The sequence below is a fragment of the Hyaena hyaena genome, unplaced genomic scaffold (genome assembly GCF_003009895.1).
Source record: "Hyaena hyaena isolate Hyena2069 unplaced genomic scaffold, ASM300989v1 scaffold_509, whole genome shotgun sequence".
Classification (NCBI taxonomy): domain Eukaryota; kingdom Metazoa; phylum Chordata; class Mammalia; order Carnivora; family Hyaenidae; genus Hyaena; species Hyaena hyaena.
In genome coordinates this window covers 1,222,006-1,238,390 of record NW_024081142.1, presented here as the reverse complement: position 1 = coordinate 1,238,390, position 16,385 = coordinate 1,222,006, and the positions used below count along the sequence as shown (strand labels likewise).

At 36.1% G+C, this 16,385-nt stretch overlaps 1 protein-coding gene across 1 annotated transcript in view; it reads left to right on the top strand.

Annotated features, from left to right (window-relative positions):
- EXOC5 (exocyst complex component 5) overlaps positions 1-6,635 on the top strand; it is a 55,406-nt gene extending 48,771 nt beyond the window's left edge. The window contains exon 18 of the mRNA XM_039255131.1: positions 294-6,635. Within this exon, the coding sequence (XP_039111062.1) occupies positions 294-482 (189 nt within the window). The 3' untranslated portion in view covers positions 483-6,635. The remainder of the gene's footprint in view (positions 1-293) is intronic.
- Positions 6,636-16,385: the final 9,750 nt, after the last annotated feature.

Below are 16,385 nucleotides of genomic sequence, written 5' to 3'. Positions count from 1 at the left end.
TTTAAGAAAAGTGTTATATTAATGATAACTAATTCTAATCCACATAAGTATAAATGATTGTTAACTGTTGAAGAAAATTGGCATACTATCTTTTCAGAAGGATTATACCAGGTTTATGTAATGTCTGAAATATATGCATTTATACTTTCCAGGAGCTTTTAAAATTTTTGATATATTGAATTCTCCCACATTAGTAACTACTGAATAACAATAAGTGAGAAGAATTAAAAACTAATTGTAAAAATAGAAATTGTTTTGTTTCAATGTTGTTTTTTTTTCTTCTCTTAATTCAGATCTCACTGGTATTACAGCTTTTTGATACTCTGCATGCCCTTTGCAATCTTCTGGTAGTCGCCCCAGATAATTTAAAGCAAGTCTGCTCAGGAGAACAACTTGCTAATCTGGACAAGAACATTCTTCACTCCTTCGTACAACTTCGTGCTGACTATAGATCTGCCCGCCTTGCTCGACATTTCAGCTGAGGTTGAATTTACAAGGGAAACATGTTGTACTTCAGCAGGTCTTGGTTGATAGAAAGCACAGGAGATTTCTTATGACACAGCCAACATTTTATGAAAAAATGACTGTTTAGAAAAACAGCAGCCATACTTACTCTTGAGATTTTATTTGAAATTTGGACACTACCAGCCATATTTTGCTTTTTCCCCTTAAGTTAAATTTTAATTCCATTCTTGAACTTAACAAATTTCAAATTCTAAATTTCACATTCTGTGAAGCTACATGTCGCTCTTTTCATCCTGGAAAATGTTGATGTCAGAAGACAAATGAGATGCTATCAGTGTTCAGTTTGTGTTCTGTGACATATTCCGTCGGGAAGTTTCACCATCCTATTTTGCATTAATGGTAAAATACGGCAAAACTGCATTTATTATTTACCAATTTTTAATGACCTTTTCAGCACTTGGTAATTGTTAATCAGTTGTTATTTTAGGTTTTCCTAGAGAATTTTTGCCTCTTTCAAAAGGTTAATTAACAATTGAGCATAATTTCTGTAGTTGGTTAATTGGATTTTCTCCTGAGGTACAATAATATTCCAAGAAAATGTTATAGACTAAACTAAAATGATGAAATGTTTTATGTAGATATTAGGAGTGGATCAGAATACATCTGCTTTCTGGGTAAAAAAACTTAAAGTTTACTATTTCTTATTTCATGAACAGATTTTAAGCCAGTGCTAGCAAGAAATAATAAGTCTACCTTATTTTATATTTCACTTAAGGTAAGGTGGAGGACCTTAACTAAAGGATCCATATTTATTCATTATTTTAATATTATAAGGGAAGTAAAGTTGAGGTATAGTCTAAATGGTGAATATGAGAAATACTGACAGTGTTTAGCAACACTGCAGCCCTTTAAGATTTCTTTCTCAATGCTAAACTGGAATAAGATGGGATGGCTAAACATTGGTAATGGGTAATCTATTTTAAGGGGAATCAGTAATTGATAGATAGCGTTATATATTCTAAGTCTGGAGATGAGCTTTGTAAAGACTGATTGCTTTTCAGATCTATAGTTTCTGTCATCTTTTTCAAGGCATTTCTGAAGCAATTCTTATTGAATGGAGTTAATTGAATTGGCTTAATATGGTGACATTATAAATCACTTATAAAATTTTAAACATCAAGTGGAAATTTAGCAAGGCTATTACTTTACAATCTCTCTAAACTTGCTTTGCAAGAATTCATTCTTATCTGTATTTAGTGTTTCAGCTCCCTTTGTATTGTTTGTAATCTCCTAGGAAGAGATAAACTTTAAAGTTCAGTTCATTCTTGGCATTTTTTTTCTTTAATGTAGGCTTTTTGGCCTAATTGTGGCAAACTACTTATCTTTTAAGACTATGTTTCTGAATAGTTATCAATTTTACGAGAACTTCCAGATCCAGCACTAGCTACTGTTTAAGTTACTATTGACCGAATTTTCTTAATTTTCTGTTTAGCCCAGTGTTATCAAGGTAAGCAAAAGAAACAAAGTATGCCAACTTTTGTCAAAGCATTTTAGAAAATTGTGGCAGCTTTAGAAGGCTGCCTAGTTTTCTATTCCCTAGCCAAAGGGAGAGCCAGAACAGATTTTGGATACCAGAGAAAGTCATATGCTTGTACTATTGCCATTTTAGAAAGCTCTGATGTGAATTCAAATTATACCTCTGTTACTTAAAGCCAACAATTTTAAAGCAGTAGTTTTACTGGCCATTTGAATTCTTTGTACACAGTGTCAATTTGTAAAAAAAAAAAAAAGAAAAAAAAAAAAGCGAAAACAAAATCTTAAATAAACATGAGAGCATTAAGACTTCCAGATCAGAGAAATGCTTCAAATTATTTTGTTTGGATTAATTTTTTTAAATGTAAAGCATAAATATGTTGCTTAAATATTTTGTTATTATTTCCATGCTTGAGTTTTGTGCAATATTTTCCATAATGTCCATTGAGCAAGACAGTGACAAAGAAAACTCATAAGTGAATACTTAATTTAGAAATGTTAACATTAATGCTTAATAAACAAATTCCCGGCAGTTGTTTTTTTTATTTCACTCCATTTTTTTACATCTTAAAGATATTCGCACTTACTTTTTAAATTATTGCTATTTAAGTTTTTAAGATGTTTCTTATTTTTTATAGGGTAGGTCTTCTCACTTCCTTTTTTTAGAAGAAAAATACTTTTTTTCCTAAGGTTAGAAATTTAAACTGTTTAGCTTTCTCTAAAAAATTTTTTCGTTGTTGTATAAAGCCCTCTGCGTTCCTTCCATTCTTTGTATTCCAGTTTTTAGAGTACTTTTTATATTTATGGCCACTACAAAATTTTGCCCACAATTTATGACTCAAAAGAGATCAATAAGTAAGATGTTTTTCAAATGCACATGATAAAATTTTAAGTAGCAATAACGGAACTTTGAATATTAGTAACATTAGACACATATGATTAAGGAGAATCCGTACAGTTTTTTGCATTTCCACATGAGCTAACAGACGATATTTAGGTAATGTTTTGAAATTGAAAATAGGCTCCAAAACTGCAAATTATTTTTCTGAAACTTAAGTATATGATGTTTATGTAAAATGATACAGAAAGTTAAAATACAGGACACAAGTTTTAGCTTCTCTAAGTTATGATAATGAAAATGACAGTCGGCCAGAGTAAATGAATAGTCCTTATGAAGAATTATTAAGTAACAGTTGGATGGATCTTTAGACAGTTGACTCTATTTCAAGATAAGTATTAACCTCATTTTGAGCATAACCATGGTTGCAAGTCTCTAGCACCTTCCTTTTTTAAAAAGAACTAAATACATTAACTTATGATATACTTAGATGATTTTCTTTTCCTCTTTCACTTTAGATTTTCACTGAATATCAGCCTTCTGGCTTACGGTGAAATAATTTATTAGATTGATTCAAAATGGAGAATGTACTGCTTCCTTAAAATGCCTTTTTCTCATCTATGATGGTGCATATTTACAGGTATCCAGATAAAGAGATTTTGGTTCCTGAAAAGCCACAAACCCTTTAAGTGGTCATGTTTATAAGGTAGTGCCTAAAGCATGCTTGAACATCTGTTATGTGAGAGTTAGCAAGGTTCACTCAGCATAGTTTGTTACTGACTTACAGAGCTCACATCTGGGAATTTAACCTCTTTTTTATTACTACAAAATTAGGCTGCATATTACCCCTATATTATTCATTGACTCAGACGTGTGAGGTACCTTCTAGAAATGTACTGAATTCTCCTGATTTCTGTTGGAGAATTTGACATTGAAAGCACTTTATGCTTTCATCCGATTAGTTTAATCGTACTCAATTCCTATAATACTTCTTTCTGCTTGAGAAACTCTGTCCTGAAATACATCGTGTGCTTTGCAGGAAAAGACCAGTCTATATTGTTAGAGTAAATAATTCTGCATAAAGTAAAACAACAATTTTTAAATATTGATGCATAATAAAGATAATTATAGCTACATTTATTGATTCAAATTCAATGCACTATGCTAATCATTTGTATACATGTTGTCATTTGATTCCAGAACAGCCTTAAGAGTTGGATAGTATTATCTCCATTTGACAGATGAAACATCTAAGCCACAAAAACATTAAGTAGATCTGCTCAAGGTCTGTAGGTAATAAAAGGCTCAGATTGAAACCTAAATCTTTTTCACTCTTGTTCTGTGTACTATTCTATTCTCCTTATGTGACATTAAATAGGTCCTTTATTTTGTTTCATTCATTAGTTTTCCTTAGTCTAATTTTCTTCTTATTCAGTGTTTGGTTCCTACTGTAGCGTTTAGGCTATGAAGTTGATACACAGGGTCAGTATTTCATTTGCTGTTAGATTTTTTAATGTTCCCAATGTGTGGTCATACTTTCTAAATTTGGTTTTTAAAATTTTATAAGTGGTCATGAAATTTTAATTTAATATTAAGTTTGTACTTAATAGAAATCTTTCTGTCAAAAAGTTCTCTGTAGTATTATTTCACATAATTACAGTACTATATCGCTTAATAATTTTTACAGAAGAAAGAGGCCAGGCATTTTATAACATAGGAGTAAATTACAAGTCTACCTTGGAAAATATGGGGAAATCAGTATTTCTGCCTTCAAAAACACACTATTTTAATGTCATAAGTTTGCCAGTTCTGTTAATTACTTAATGCATAATTAAATCGGTAGTTTTTAAATCGCTAATGCTGGACTGAAAATATAGGGGGAAACATACTCAGTGTATCAGCAGTAGGTACTCATTTCATGTAATCAGAAATTGCATGTTTAATATTTTAAAAATTGCCTTAACTCCTAACTTTTATTCTTAACCACTGACCAGCCCTTTCTCTTTCCAAATTTAGGGGGGAAACAACTCCTCAAGGGTATATGGGAGAGAAACCTGACCCATTAGATTGTAAGAATTTTAATTGGTGATTTGGAGCAGTTAGGTAATAACCCTGGTTTTTAACAAGACTGATACTTTTGACTATTTGGCCCTGAATACTTTTAACACTGATATTTGGGTGGTGACAGTAAACTTCAGTTCTTGAGATGAATATCACCTGTGGTGGGAGGGGAAAGTAATTAACCATACTTGTTCATTTTCTGAGTGTTTTACATGGTTGCAGTCTGCCTCACCATAAAAAGCCAATTTAAATATGAATATATCACATCATACTCCAAACAGCAAACAGCCTCAGAGGAAAGTCATTTATTCAGAAGGCATAGATTTGTGCTAGACAGCAGTGATGCATTACAAATATATAATTATTTGCACTAATATTTGAGCAGGTGGAATGGATTAGAACATGGTCAACATTATGCTGCTGATAACATGTATTTTTCTATATTAATATGTACTGTGCAACATGTATTAAAATTGTCAATAATTCATTTTAGCCAAGATAGTAATATTTATATTACTATGTTGAAGAAACAGTATCCAACTGAGCCACTTTTAATTTAAAAGTCTGAAACTGGAATTAAGTTTACTTTGAAAAACCACTTAAGTTTATAATCACTAGAAGGTCAGTAAAACCTAGAATTATCAGTGATGGTAACTTAATTGGAAGAAATGTGAAAGGTTAAGATCAGGGGTAGGAATCTGAAATGAGTAAGTTAAGTTTCATTTATTTATAGCTCAGATGAGTGACTTTTCACTATTAGCAATCTTAAATGAAGGAAAAAGTCTTATCCCTTCCAGCATATCTTTATATTAATACTCTAAGTCTGAAGATGGGATGGAATCACTTGTAAGGAATTAATCTCCAATGGTGGATTTTCAAAATTTTTAGATTAAACTTTGAGAGGTAGGAAAGCCTTCATGGTGCCCCTGTAATCTTAAATAGGCAGGTGCCTTTAAGTGAAACGATCCGTTTTTACCTGCCTATCATATTAATCTTTATACTGTGGGTAAATTTGGTTCCTTTGAACTCTAGTATTTTGTTGTGGCAGTTTTATCAGGCCTGCAGCTTTTTGCTGTAGAGAATAGTATCCACACAGAATCTAGACACTGCTGACCTAAGAGAACTGTGAAACTACCTCTAAGTATATTGTTTGCAAATGTTGTGTGCTATTTAGAGGATTCACATGAATTTATATGAAAATACTTTAGAAGGAGTAATACTAAGTGCCTCTATATTAGGATTCTTCAGTAAAATGTATTTTCATTTTTTGCCACAAGGGGGAGATGTTATTTTTATAATAATACCTGCATTTTTGTTTGGTTTAAAAAAAAATAGAACTCACATTGTTTTTCCTCTACTGAACAGCACCAACAAACATTATCGCTATCCTAACTAATAGAAGTGTGTGTGTGTGTGTGTGTGTGTGTGTGTGTTGTAAGTAGGATTCTGAAAGTCATGTGAAAAATTTCTGGGTCAATTAATGACGAAACTTTTAAAACCGTTTTGAAGAACCTGTATGTGCACAGCGGACACAGGAATTGGGACAAACTTCATCATAATTAAAATTATGTTTTTTGGAGTTCTATATCTCATTGAATTACTTTACCAGCTCTTTAAGAATAATCTGTTGATTAGTTCACTGCATTCTGCTTTTTAAAGGAACAATTTTGAAACAATCTCAAACTTACAGAAAGGTTGTAAATACTGTACAAATAAAATATTTCTGCTTTGAGAGTAAGCTGCTGTCATGATGCCGCATCACCCTCCAGTACTTTTACATTTCCAAAAAGAGAGAAGTCTCCTATATAACCACAATGCAACCATCAAAAGTAGGAAATTAGAGAAAATAGCACTGGCATATTACTCCCTCAGACCCTATCCAATTTTCACTAGTTGTCCCAATAAATGTTTTATAAAGATCCAGTTCAAAATCACATGTAGCCTTACGTTGCAGAATCTCTTGTTTCTTTGGCTCTGGAACAGTTCCTTAGTCTTTCCTTGACTTTTGCTACTCTCGACTCTTGTAAATTACAGGCCAGTTAGTTTGTAAAATGTCCCTCAATTTGGATTTCTCTCTTTCCTTGTGATTAGATTCTAGTTGAATGTCTTTTGTTGTAATATTACTGAACTGATTCTGTGTTTTCATTGCCTTCTGTCAGGTAGTGCACAATTTCATTTTGCCCCATTTCTGATGATGTTCATTTTGATTACTTGCTTACCTTTCAGGCTTTTCCACTGTAAAGTTACTGGATTTTTCTTTGTAAATATTTTTTGGGGAAGTAGTTGAAGCTTTGTATATATCCTGCTCCTAATCAAACTTCCACTTTATTAATGTCAGTATGAATTCATGGTTTTATTTTTTATTTTTTAAATATTTTATCTTTTGAGAGAGAGAGCATGAGCAGGGGAGGGGCAGAGAAGGAGGGAGGAGAAGAGGATCCAGAGCAGGCTCTGCACTGACAGGCTGACAGCAGTGAGCCCTAGGCAGAGCTCAGACTCCCAAACTGCAAGATCATGACCTGAGCTGAAGTGGGGTGCCCAGCCAATTCAGTCAGCCAGGCACCCCCAATAGGTCAATCGGTTATAATCTGTTATTCCAAATTGTTCCACGTTTGGACAGTGTGAGCCCTTTCACATTGGCTCCTACGCCCTTTTGATATATTGCCATCATTTTTTAAAGCACTTTCTTACTTTTAGGCACACAGGTTTTCAAAACTCATCTTGTACTGCCTTTGCCCCAGCCTTAGAATCAGCTATCTCTCTACCATTTGGTGGGGATTGGTATTTAGAAGCCATGATTTGTGCGTGAGGTGTGCTTATCATGACTGAGGTGTCATTACTACTACTTCTCAGGAGACAATGCTCTGGGGCTTTGTGTTTATATCATCACATATTATGTTTTTTAAATTTACATACACTCTCCGTTGTGACACCTTTCTCCACCTGAGCTCCAACACCCCATACTGGGTTTCTCCTACTCAAGAGGAGGCCTACCTTACCCCATTCAGCCACCAAAGTTTTGGCTTTAGGACAAAGGGGAATGAAAAATGGTCACTACAGAAAGCATGTAAAGATTCTAAATAAAAATTACTCATAACTTCATCACTCAGAAACAGTTCTCTTTTGGTGTGTTTTCTTTTACTATAGTGAGCAAATTAGTAAGGCCAAATTGAGAAAGGTTAAAGTATTTATGCCAAAACGTGACACATTTTGAAGAAATTAAATTTGAAGTGCATGCATATGCTTATGTTTTTCTATATCTTTTGCTACTGTGAGTAGTTGCTAGTTAATAGAGTATATCAGAAAAACTGAATGCAAATTTGACCATTGATGACTGAATACCAGTGGGATATTTTTACAAATAAAATTCAGAGGAAAAATGATCATACAGTTGTCATTTCATAGGCCAAAATAAAAATACATTTAAGTAAGATAGACTTTATGTGAGAAAAGAGTTGATATCTGGGATGAATTTAATAGATGTTACAATAAACTTCATGTGAAATGGGAGTCTGTACATGAACAAATTAGCTCTCAGTTTCCTTGTTAGGTCTCTATGATTACTAAAATTCTATAATTCTAAATATAAGAAGACGCAAGCATTCTATTAAGAGCTTATAGTGATGTCAGAAATAGATTAGTTCAAGAAGTCACCTCTGCACCCAACAGAATATGTAAGATCCAAATCCTCCCCTAATGCTACCAGCATGCAATGACCATATACCGTTGTGATGAAGACCTAAGGCTCTTGATCAGACAAACAGCAGATAGCGTCTTGGCTTTGTTACTTATTAGTTCTGTGACCTTGTACAGATGTTGTGAAGTGGGGAGAAAAGACCTTTGTGATCATTTTTTAGTCTCACCATTTTTATGAGGCTTTTTAAGAAATTTTTTATGTCTTTATTTTGAGAGACAGAGAGCGAGTGGGGGAGGGGCAGTGAGAGAGGGAGACACAGAATCCAAAGCAGACTCCAGGCTCTGAGCTGTCAGCACGGAGCCTGATGCAGGGCTCGAACCCACAGACTGTGAGATCATGACCTGAGCCGAAGTTGGACACTTAACTGAGCCACCGAGGCGCCCCTGTGAGCCTTAAAGGGTTTTCTAATCCTTTGGGTGATCATTCATTCATTCTTCATCTGATGAACGTTGAAATTCTGTTTTTTGCCAGGTACTGCATTGGAAGGTAAAGGTGTTAAAATGAATAAAAAGATCCCGCCCTCAAGAGGCTAGCCCAGTGAGAGAACGTATGCAACCAGTCATAGTGTTCTGTAATAAGTACTGTAATAGTAGCATGAGACCAGGTGCTGCAAGAGCTCCGAGGAGCTGGTGATTAAGTTTGTGGGCTGGTAGGGAGGTGAGATAGGTCATTAAAGCTACGAAAGATACCATTTATTAAATACCTACTAAGTCAAGCACCTTGTTAATAAGCACATTTGTTATTTCACTTAATTCTCACACTGCAAAAGTGTTGTTATCCCTATTTTGCAAAAGAGGGAACTGAGAAGTTCGATAACTTGACCAAGGTTATCTATCTAAAATGCAATAGTCAGAATTCAACCTGTACCCACAAGCTTCCAGAGTCCATGCCTTAACCACTTTATTTCCTCTAAAAAGATTTCGCAAAAGAAAGTTAACATTTCAATTGAACTTTAAAAGACAAGGAACGTTTCAGGAAATGGGACATGGGAAGGGACATTCGAGGTAGAAGTGACTCGCAAGGGTGTAGCATGGGGGAGTCACTGGTATATTCACTGGAGAAGAAGACTTCCGTGAGTAGAGCTCAAGGTGTGTGGTCTGTCAACAAAAGGCAGGTAAAGCTGGAATACTTGGCTCAAGGTTACCTTATTAAGAATCTTAAATGTTATGCCGATGGTTCAGCTTTATCATGAAGATGACAAAATCAACCATGAATGAGTAAGTAGGTGAATGACATGAACAGCTCTAAAAGGATGACAGGAACGTGCACAGTGGTTCAGAAGGGTGAAGAGGATGTGATGGATTCAGGAAACACTTGGAAGATGAAACTAATAGAACCTATCTATTGTTGCTTATTGGATGTGGAGGGCAAGGAAGAGAAGGACTCAATGATGATCCCAAGATTCTTAGCTTACATATCTTGGTGAATGCTAACATTTGTAATTTACACAATAATGTATACTATTTTATACATTAGCAAAAGTAAGTGTGGGGGAGAGTAGAAGAGTGCTGGAAGAATATTCTTGCACCAGGAGAACTGGGTTAAGGTAGTATGAAAAATTTAAACTTTTTAATCTGCATTTTTTCAGAAATACTAGAAGTGGCAGAATTAAAAAAAAATCCTTTGGCTTTGAAACATAAGGGAATCATTTTGAAAACTGAACTTGTTTGATGATTGTATAGTTGTTGAGATTTTGGGTTTTACTTTGGGAAAAAAAAAGCATTTTAGTGTATAGATATATTGGGTAGAATTAACTGGAATGACACCTGTCCCCCACCCTCCCCACTGAAGGCAATGCTTCAGAAAGTTTAAATTGGCAAGTATGTAGATGACTTCCTGTGGTTGGACCACTTACATGTTCAGTAATGAACATGATCTGACCTCAAAAGGTAGGCCTAGTGTAGTAATTCCTTTGTAGATTGATTAGGACGTGTATATATAATAATTTTTTTCTTTTCTCATTTCTCAAGTGATGTTATATATATGTATAAGTACTCCAGACATTACAGAAATATACAGTGTCGTATAACCAGAAATGTATAGTGTAGTGCACTGCTTTACTGGCTTGGTCCACAAAAGGTCAATTTTTAAAAAACATTGAGATTCTAACAATTCCAATCTAAGACCTTGCATTCCCACCTAGACCTAAAGTTATGTTAATAAAGCTTTACTTCATGCTTGGGAGATAACCAAAGAACAGCTCCAAAAGTGATTTACTTTGCCATTGGCAGTGATTTTTCTCAGGTTCATGAGCCCCAAATTCAATATCAGGGACCCTGTGGAGTTTCTATCAGGCTCCCAGATGTTGAGGCCAATTTAACGCCCATCAAGAAACTCTCCAAGAACTTTCATGCTCCAAATCCAGACCCAAAGAGGCTCTTTCTGTCCCCCTCCTGCACTCCTAATTCCAAGGCCCCTTCATTTTTCTGCTTTAAAATGATTGAGAGAGGGAGTAGAAGGTCAGTTACAGTAGAGTGGATTTCTCAAAGCCCAAGTGAGTTCATTTTAAATAACCACACAGGAGCACTAAGAGCCCTCTATCTAAATCTATATATAGGGAAGCAGTTCTCCAATGTTTCAGGAGCCCAGCACAGTCAACCCCAATCACTTTCAGTTACTAAACAGAACTAATGAAAGCTAACACTCATGGAGCATTTACTTTGTACCATATACTATTTTTGAGTTTGCATTCAGTCTACACAAAAACTCAATGAATAGATTGATATCATCATCATTTCATAGATGAAGGGGTCAAGGCAAACCCAGTGCAAGTTTACCCGGGTAGGGGAAGGGAGAGGGAGTTAAACATAGACATTGGTACCCATACTCTCATTTCTACCATGTTACATTTCTTAGAAAAGCAGTTACTCAGATTACAACATCTAGATTTAGACTTCTGGTGACTTCACAGGTTTCTTCAAGATCAACTGATGAAGAGTTTATCCTAGATAATTTTTCCCCCAAACGGTACATCTCAGATTATAATGGACTTATCTACTGCCGGAAATCCAAACTATACAGCAACCTCCCAAAACTAGATCATTTACAAAACCAATGAATGAGAATATTGGAAAAGTGAAAATTCCCAGTAATTCTGCTCTGACCTCAACTCTGTTAACAGTCAAGCCATGGATTTTGATTGTTACTTTTAAAACTTGCTCTTACCCTTGAAGAAATCCATATTTTCCACACTTCAGTAGGCAGGAGATTGAACATTAATATGGCCCTTGATAGCATGCAGAGATTGGAAATACCTAAACCAACATGAGTTTAGAGAGTGAGCCTTTCCTCTTTCCTCTTTAGAAGAAAGAGCCAGTGGGTAAAAATTCATTGTTGATGATGTTGCCTAAATACTGGGCTAGGCCAGACCCCAGAGCTTGGTCCAGATTCGAAGATGGGCAGTAAAGACAACTTGGGCCCATTTTAAAGATACTTTTACCTAATTAACAAATCTGCAAATAAGTAGCAATACAAGTGTGTGAGTGGAGAGGTACCAGTGTCTCCTTTGCTCTTTGTGGAAGGATTCCCAACGTTCACAAGTTAACAAAGCACATTTCTAGTGAGTAATCATCACCAACTACCTCACAGTTTTACTAGCCTAAGATGGAGGCCCTATTAACACTCGAGGATTTACTATTCATTTCAGTAACTACTTAACGCCTGCCATATGCTAGGCAGTGTTCTAGGCACATGGGATACATCAGTGAACCAAATATTGTTGAGCTTAAATTCCAGCAGCAGAAACCAATCCATATAATTAATAAGTAAATTATTCAATACATTAGAAGGTGATGAGTGCTTTGGGGGAAAAATTGATCACGATATAGAGCAAAAGAAAACTTGGCAGGGAAGAACTTCCATTTTAAATATAGAAGTCAGGATGGCAGAGTCAGCTTCATATGTGTGCAATCTGCAATTGCACATGGCCTATGTTCAGAAAGGACTGAACTTTGATGTTCTAATGACATCCTGAAATTCTTAATTTTATGTTTGAATTTCTGTTTTTCTTTAAATTTTTTTAAAATTTATTTACTTTTGAGAGACAGAGACAGAGCACAAGTAGAGGAGGGGCAGAGAGAGAAAGAGACACAGAATCCAAAGCAGGCTCCAGGCTCCAAGCCATCAGCACAGAGCCCAACATGGGGCTCAAATCCATGAACTGTGAGATCATGACTTGAGCCGAAGTCGGACGCTAAACCGACTGAGCCACCCAGGTGCCCCTAAAAAAATTTTTTAAATATTTATTTACTTTTGAAAGAGCATGAATAGGGAAGGGGCAGAGAGAGAGGGAGACACAGAATCTGAAGCAGGCTCCAGGCTCTGAGCTGTCAGCACAGAGCCCAATACGGGTCTCGAAGTCATGAACCATGAGATCATGATCTGAGCTGAAGTCAGACACTTAGCCCAATGAGCCATGCAGGATCCCCTGAACTTACGTTAAAAAAATTTTTTTAATGTTTTTTATTTATTTCTGAGAGAGAGAGAGAGACAGCATGAGCAGGGGAGGGTCAGAGAGAGAGGGAGATACAGAATCTGAAGCAGGCTCCAGGCTCTAAGCTAGCTGTCAGCACAGAGCCTGATGCGGGGCTTGAACCCACAAACTGTGTGATCATGACCTGAGCCGAAGTCAGACGCTCAACTGACTGAGCCACCCAGGTGCTCCAGGACTTACATTTTCTAAGTGAAGTTTGTTGAGACAAGGGAGTTGTGTGTACAAGCAGAGGAGATATGCACAATTTTTATGTCTGTTGAGGTTCTACTTGAAACTATAGTACAGAAGCATATTAATTTAGGGAGGGTTTGTATTTTAAAATATTAAGTTCTTTCCATTCAGGAAGATGGTATGGTTTTCTATCTGGTTTTATGTCCTTCAGTGAAAATTCATAGGTATTTTCTGTTCAGGGTCAGCACATTTCTTTCTAATTTATTTAATTTAAATTGAATTTATCCCCAGGACTTTTTTGGGAGAACAGCAGTTTCAATGCAAGGACATCGTTTTCATATTAAAAATCCAGCATTTTGGGCACCTGGCTGGTTCAGTTGGGGCCGCTTTCAACTCTAGACCTTGGGGTTGTAAGTTCGAGCCCCATGTTGGGTAATAGAGATTACTTAAGTAAATAAACTTTAAAAAATCCTGTATTTTGTCCTTATAATCATAGGAGAAGAGAAAATTTTGGAGAAACATACAACTAGAAACATGTTTCCTGGCATGTTGTATTCCTAGCCGTCCTTTACTTGCAAGTTTATTATCAAACTTGTTGGAATTAGAGAAATAATCCCTTTAAGGGGAAAACAGATCAGTGAGCCTGAAAGTTAGAGTGATAGTGGACAAGACAAAGTCTGTATTGGCCATGAGAACAGACTGCTCTGTGCTTACTTGTTGGGATAGCCGTGGTTGTCAGCAAGACCAAAGAGAAGTAGCCGGAGAGGTCAATGACCCCATGACCTTTTGGGTGGGGTCTACATATGCATCGTTGATGCATCATTGACGCCAATGGCCAATGAGGACTGAATGCAAAGAGCAGCAAAAGCAAGAACCACAGGGGCTGATGTGATGTATGGTCCAGGCTTGATTTGTGGAAACCAGGAGAAATGGAGCTCATCCCAGATCGATAAGGCTATCATTCTTACTGTAAACCACAACAGATGCACTTAATCAGCGGAAATAGCTTCAGCAGTGTAGAACACGCAAACATACAGAGATGGAGTGGCTAGATGTGAAATGAGAGCAAAATCTGAAAAATAACAACTTCATGGCAGAAAGGGGTGGACATTCTAGACTAAAATTAAGTGGACCCGGGGGTACTCATAGACTGCGCCTGCCCGGAAGCATACATTGGGATTCACAGAAGGCAATCAGCCCAGCCAGGACAAGCATGGATCCAAGAGGAGATGAGGCAGAGAGAGGAAAAGATCCAAGACTAGGTCTGAGAATGCTTCTTGCTGCTTTGGGCTGTAGGAGAAGACCTAGCCATTAAGAAATTGTGTGGAGTATAGTGAATCAGTTGTGCTCAAACGAACCACTTTAATGGACCATATGCCATTTACTCGTATAGGTATAGTTTCTTACCAATTCATATTTCTTTGTTTGCAGTGGCCAAGGCAATCTTCATTCAGGTGCGAGAATAGAAACAAAAGCCTCTTCTGCACCCAGATAAATGTCAAGCCTTGATAGTGGTTTCTACCAGGACACTTAATAGTCAGGCCCCAGTTTCATAGGTCACCGCAATTTGCCACTTAGGGAAGGCAGGATGGGAGGCTGTTGTCTGGACCCAGAATGGCACCACCACTCTTAGCATTTGTTTTTCAGCTGAGCGTTGTATGAATCGCAGACAGGGTAAGAGTTACGTATGTCAAACTGCATATACAATATAAGAAAGAGGGAGAAAGAACGGTTACCAGCCTATTTTTAAACAAAAGATGTGAAAATGGAGGCTCTTGTGGGTATGAAAAAAAATTCTCCTTTTCATACATATTGATAGCCAGAGGGGGTTATTATTGAGAATATGGGTAAAGTTACTGCCAGTTTCTGCTGGTACTCATGTTTAAAAAGAAACTATGGAAACCAGGAGAAGGAATATTAATTAAGTTCAAATTTGGAATGTCTTTGCCAGGAGTACATGAATGAATTCAATGAAGCAACCTGTTGGGTTGTAATTCAGTGTTTTGTTAGCAATTTAATAGAATGCTGAACTCTTCATAAATTAACACTTTGTTTTAATAATCTTATTAAAAGGTTATTTTTTGGTAAGATTAGTCCTAGAATGCGATTTCATTTTACATTTAAAGAACCCGTATATATTTTTTGTCTTTTCACCATTTTAAATAACCATATTTTTGGTTATTAATAAAAAATGTTCAATGCATTTACATGTTAAAAATAAAAAGCACAAAATAATATAAACAAATAAATGTAGTTCCTGCTTTATTAGTCTTTCCCCACCCCTACATGAAGAAAACTGCTATTAGTGTCTTATGTATTTATTTAGAGAGATTATTTGCACTTCTGTTTCATATGCATTCATAGAACCTGTTGTTTTTTTAGACCTATTAAAATTCTTTTTAAAGGTTCCCCATTTTGTATATATATTTAAGACCCTTTGATGATTACATCTTTGGGGTGATTACTCATTAAGAACACACGCCTTTTAAAAGAATATTTTCTAATAGCGAAAGTCCTATGAATGTCTGGAGCGGGCGAGGCTAATGAGAAAATACAAAATGGGAAAATTATTCACCTGAATAAACCTGGAGAGTTTACAAGAAAAGCTTCACCGGTCACTGCAGGGTTTAAAGTTTCCACTTTACAATGTAAATATGTTGCAGTCGTCTTAGCTCTTAGCCTAATTTGCTTCTTTCTGCTGGGGAGGATAGGAATGCCGAGAAAGTACTGACTACACTGAAAATCAGCTCCATTGAATGTGAAGCTGCGTTCTAAACACGAGCACAGGCTGCTGAAGGGCTCTGCACACTAAGCTGTATGCCTTGCTGAGTTTTATTCCAAATAGACAACAGCAGATGGTAACAATGCACTTCTCATAGATGGTAGGAGGGAGGCAGTCTTGTTTCAAGTAATACTATTTCTGGGCGATAATCCAAAATGTGCAGTAGGCAGAAGTTAAAAGGAAGCGCTTGCTTTTAGGTTTTTAAAATATATCCCTTAATCCTGGGTGATGATTGACAATCATGATTTAGAGTACGAGGGGCCTCTCTTTAATCTGGCAAGTTTGATGTTATTTGCGTATCTAGTAGGGCTTTTATTCAACTAAAACTAAGTGGAAGCCTGTGCAA